This window comes from Octopus bimaculoides, chromosome 1 (assembly GCF_001194135.2).
Source record: "Octopus bimaculoides isolate UCB-OBI-ISO-001 chromosome 1, ASM119413v2, whole genome shotgun sequence".
In the NCBI taxonomy this organism is placed as follows: domain Eukaryota; kingdom Metazoa; phylum Mollusca; class Cephalopoda; order Octopoda; family Octopodidae; genus Octopus; species Octopus bimaculoides.
The window spans coordinates 8,770,399-8,775,387 of record NC_068981.1 but is presented as its reverse complement, the minus strand read 5'-3'; the positions used below and the strand labels follow the sequence as shown (position 1 = coordinate 8,775,387).

General features: G+C 36.1%; 1 protein-coding gene and 1 non-coding gene across 2 annotated transcripts in view; one reads left to right on the top strand and one right to left on the bottom strand.

Annotated features, from left to right (window-relative positions):
• Positions 1 to 309: 309 nt before the first annotated feature.
• Positions 310 to 414, bottom strand: LOC128250098 (U6 spliceosomal RNA). Its single transcript, XR_008266220.1, has one exon. It is a non-coding gene; the product is annotated as a U6 spliceosomal RNA (small nuclear RNA).
• A 486-nt stretch (positions 415 to 900) lies between these two features.
• Positions 901 to 4,989, top strand: part of LOC106869957 (uncharacterized) — a 17,387-nt gene continuing 13,298 nt past the window's right edge. Inside the window, exons 1-3 of the mRNA XM_014915902.1 lie at positions 901 to 1,111; positions 2,472 to 2,609; positions 4,298 to 4,866. Of these exons, the coding sequence (XP_014771388.1) occupies positions 901 to 1,111; positions 2,472 to 2,609; positions 4,298 to 4,866 (918 nt within the window). The remainder of the gene's footprint in view (positions 1,112 to 2,471; positions 2,610 to 4,297; positions 4,867 to 4,989) is intronic.

Here is a 4,989-nt window from a genome sequence, read left to right as displayed (position 1 = left end):
GAGAGAGAGAGAGAGAGAGAGAGAGAGAGAGAGAGAGAGAGAGAGAGAGAGAGAGAGAGAGGGAGATAAAGATAGATATGGCTGGTCTATGAGGTTACTGTGTTCCACGTCTATAAAGCGCTTAGCTTTACACCGTTTCTTCAAACCCTAGGCTTACGGTTTCTCTAGCAAGTGACCTCTCAGGACGTGAAACCCAGGGTAACCGGCCATATCTATCTTTGTGTGTGTGTGTGTGTATATATATATTCTTTATTCTTTTGCATGTTTCAGTCAGTAGACTGCTGCCATACTTGGTCACCGCTTTGCTAAAAACACAAGGAATGCTTCACGAATTTGCGTGTCATCCTTGCGCCGGGGCCATACTAATCGTTTCTGTATCGTTCCAATTTTACTACATGTATTGCTATGTATTGCTATGTATGTAAGTATTCAATAGTATTGGGTAAAGTGCTTTGCTTCTAACCAAACGATGCTGCCATATTATGCAAAGAATGTCAGCGGCTTAACCACAATGCCAGCAACAACGCAAGTTAAATGGCATCATCCACAGTGACTTTAACTGGAATTTCTGTTCCAATAAAATGAAAGGGTTGAGGTGAGGCAGTGTGTGATATTTCATGAGATGAAAACTTTTTGGGGGAAGGCCGAAACAATTCGAAATGAAATACAAAGAGAATCTGGGTACTCCGTCGTTTACGACGACGGGCTTTCCAGTTGATTCGATCAACCGAACAGTCTGCTCGTAAAATTGACTACAAATGGCGGAGCACTCTACGGGCACACGTACCCTTAACGTAGTTCTCAGGGAGATTTAGTGTGACACAGAAAGAGACGAGGCTGACCCTTTGAATTATTGGTACAGCTCATTTTTTCCAGTTGAGTGGACTGGAGCAACGAGAAATGAAGTGTCTTGCTCAAGAACGCAGCGCCAGAATTCGAATTCACGAACTTATGATCGTGAACCGAATACACAAACCACCCAGCCACATTCCTTCACCGAAAATGAATTCTAAAAACGAACACAGAAAACGGGAAATCTCTGAAGAACGATTTCTCATTCCTCACACATGTCCTGAGGAAAAGATCGTCAATCGAAATATCGAAATACAACGTAAATCTCTCAAATGTTGTTCTGTTTCACTTTTCTAGTTCATTTATAGATTTCTTTCCGACTCACCAAAGATGTCTTCATTTGATGTTCAGTTCCAATGTTTAACGAAGTTTTCCAAAACTTCGAACAGTTCAGTTATTACAAATTAATTAAAATTAGATCCTGAAGTATGGCTAGAAAATGATTTAACGTTCGTGTTACCAGCACCGCGGACATCCTGTGTCGAAGGTTACGCATACTTTATATATAAGCAACGCCTCTTTGCCAAAAAATGAGGTTCTTCGTCCAAAAAATGATGAATTTGTAGAATGTGTGTGCGTGTGTGCGTGTGTGCGTGTGCGCGCGTAGCATAACTCGCGTCAATGTTTTCACATTAATTTATGTATGGGTGTGAAAACACACACACACACACATATATATATATATAAATAATAAATACATACACATATATATACATACACACACACACACACACACACACACACATATATATATATGCATAGATAGAGAGATAATTAGGTTGATAAATATATGTATATATGCATATTTATATGTATGTGTGTGTATATAGGTGTGTTTGTAGAAGTGTATATCCATACGAATATCTATTCATCTACATACATACATACACATATATATGTACACACACACTCACACACACATTTATGCACCCCGCATGTCCGTATAGAGTATGATAATATTTATCAACAACTCTTCCTCAGTATTTTTTAAATAAATAGTAATCTGAGAGAAATCTATTATCTTCTTCTTTCATCACGGCTTCTCCCAATTTTACTTTCTCCTACCATCACAACAACAACAGCAACAACTTCATCTCTCTTTTCCACACATCGTTCTCCTTTCTTCTTTCTTCTCATCTTTTTCGTTTTCTTTCACCTTTTTATAAAATAGATGTCAATCTCCAACAAGTACAAACATTCCACACTGCAGAAAAATACGCAAATAAATAAACGGGATCTATAATCTGGAAATCCCTTGTTTTAAGTAGGCGGAACTTTATTAATCCCTTGCTTTAAGTAGGCTGGACTCTGTAAACTCTACCTATGCAACTTTACTCTCCTGACACGACTGTACTCGGCTTACACGAATCACTCCTTGAATCCTGTAAACATCTCCGCGTTACGTTTCTCATTTTGGAATGCCAACGGAACGATATGCCATTTTATATATGTACAAAACTCTTGAAAATCTCGTTCCACACTTTGGAAAAAAAAGAGCCAGAGAATTGGGAAGTAGAGTCAGATCCTTCTTTAAACTCCCTTCAGTAAACATATACAGCAAATGTTTGGTGCTTAAAGTTCCTCAATTGTACAACTGTATCCCAAAACATATTTTCCAGTGTTTCCTTATCAAGTATTTCATATCCCTAGAAACTTGACTTCATGGATCCTCGTTATCCCTACAAAACTTCTCACTCCAAATTTCTCTTCAACATCTCGTGTTAAATATTTTACTGATCATGTTGTGCCTTGGGAAGGTCAGTGCGCCAAAAACAATAACACACGCACTGGTCTAATATCAGTTTATTGTTAGTCAATTGATTAAATATCCAATCATCTAAACTAATCGATCGTTTGTTTATTATTAGCGTAACGACTCTCCCCAAGACAAAGCAAGATTTGTTTCAACGAAATAACATCAAGAATCTTACAACCCAAATGCAAAAACCAAATTTTACTGCGGTTTTAGTTTAATAAGATTTATTTTCTTATATTTTTACAATGACTGAAACAAGTAAAAGGTTATAGATAAAAGATATATAGATTTATGTAGCTAATACATACTTTATATCTATTATATATATCGGATCATTAATAATATATTTAAAAGAAGAGGTGTTTCTCTCTATGTCCTGTTACGCATGCCCAGTGATACACATTAACCGGTTATAGCGTTTTCCAGATGGGAGTTCGTTTAAAAAAAAGAAAAAAAATTACATCATCGTACCAATTCCATTATGCAGAAAACAGAATAGAAAAAATTTGTAAAAATTCCTAAAATAAAAAAAAAATGATGAGGCGTTTTAGCACGTGCTTACATCATAATTACGCCGATTGGGCGTTCCGCCAATTGTTTTTATTAAAGCTTATGTTTAGTTGTGTGTTATTTTTTCAGTTAATATATCTTATTAATTCATCATTGTTATTTAATATTAAATGCACGTTCTGTTAATAACTGCTTAGTAGTATTTCATCTTGTAGGTCTCTGCTTTATCGGATCATTAGTAATATATTTATGTATTTCATCCACGAAATCCTGGGTTGCAATTTTTCACAAGGGTTTTTGTGGTTTCCTTACATTATATGTGTCTATCTACAGCAATAGTAATTGCAACGTCGAAGATATTTGTTAGCCATTCTCAGAAAACAAAAAAAAAACCGTTAGATTCACTTCAACATTTAAATTTAAATGTTGAAGTGAACCTAACAGTTTTTTGTGTGTTCTTAAATGGCTTACAATCATCTTCCACGCTGTAGTTGTTTTTGTTTCCGCACACAATCTCAGATCAAGTCACTTGCTATGCAAGTACATCTTTGTAATTTAATTTTCATTTATGTCAGAATTTTCGTTGCTTGAGCGGTATCACAGACGAACTTTATCCAGGACAGACACCAGCTGACAGACCAGATTTAACTGACAGAGTATTCAATATGCAACTTAGGGATCTCTTGCATAATATTTTGGAAAAGAATGTTTTGGGAGAGGTTGCAGGGTACATGTGGACTATAGAGTTCCAAAAGTGTGGACAACCCCATTGTCATATGTTGTTCATATTAAAAAAAGATCCAGAACATTCAGATAAATTTGTTTATGCAGAACTTCCAAATCAACAAACACAACCAATTCTGTTTCGATATGTCACCAAAGGCATGCTACATGGTCCATGTGGAAGAGATAAGTCCAATGCAACATGTATGGTTGATGAGAAATGTAAAAAACATTTCCCTAAAGACTTTCAGGAAAATACATGACACAGTTATAATGGCTGTCCGCTTTACCGACGTCGAAATAATGGTTTTACATTTACAAAGTCTAATGTTGAATTAGTCGTTTAGTAGTACTATAAATCCCCTATCTTTTTCGTCAATTATGGAGATCAATGTAGTGTAGAGATATGTGCACCTGTAAAATCAGTTAAATATATTAGCAAATATATTCATAAAGGTCATGATCGAGTGACAGCCAATATTAGTGGAGAAACTAATGCACGACAAACACACAAAGATGAAATTGAAAATTATATCAATGGCCGCTATGTATCCGCATCAGAGGCAGTCTGGAGGATTCTAGGGTTCAAATTACAGGGTTCATATCCTGCAGTCAAACAGCTTACAGTTCATTTACCCCAACAGCAATACATTTACTTTAATGACGATGATGATATTGAATATGTTATCCACACACATGACAGGTCCACTCTCACTGAATGGATGCGAGTTAACCAGGAATCACCAGCTAACTCATTTGTATGGACATTACACTCTACTGGTTTCCCTGAATTTTACACATGGAATAATAGTGAGAAAATGTGGCATCTCAGAAAAAATAATACACGCTCAATTGGGCGTATCTACCTTGTTTCACTCAAGGAACAAGAGCAATTCCATCTGAGAGCTTTACTATATTATATTCCTGGAGTTACATCATTTGAAGATACGAGGACTATTAATGGTGTAGTTTGCCATAGTTACAAAGAGGCTGCAATGAAACTGGGTTTAGCACATGATAACCCCGTGAATACTATCGGACCATGGAGTTTGCAAATATTTCAGTTACTCCATATCAGATGCGGAGCCTTTTCTGCTCTATTCTTAATTACTGCATTCTATATGTATACTTATGTATGTATATATATA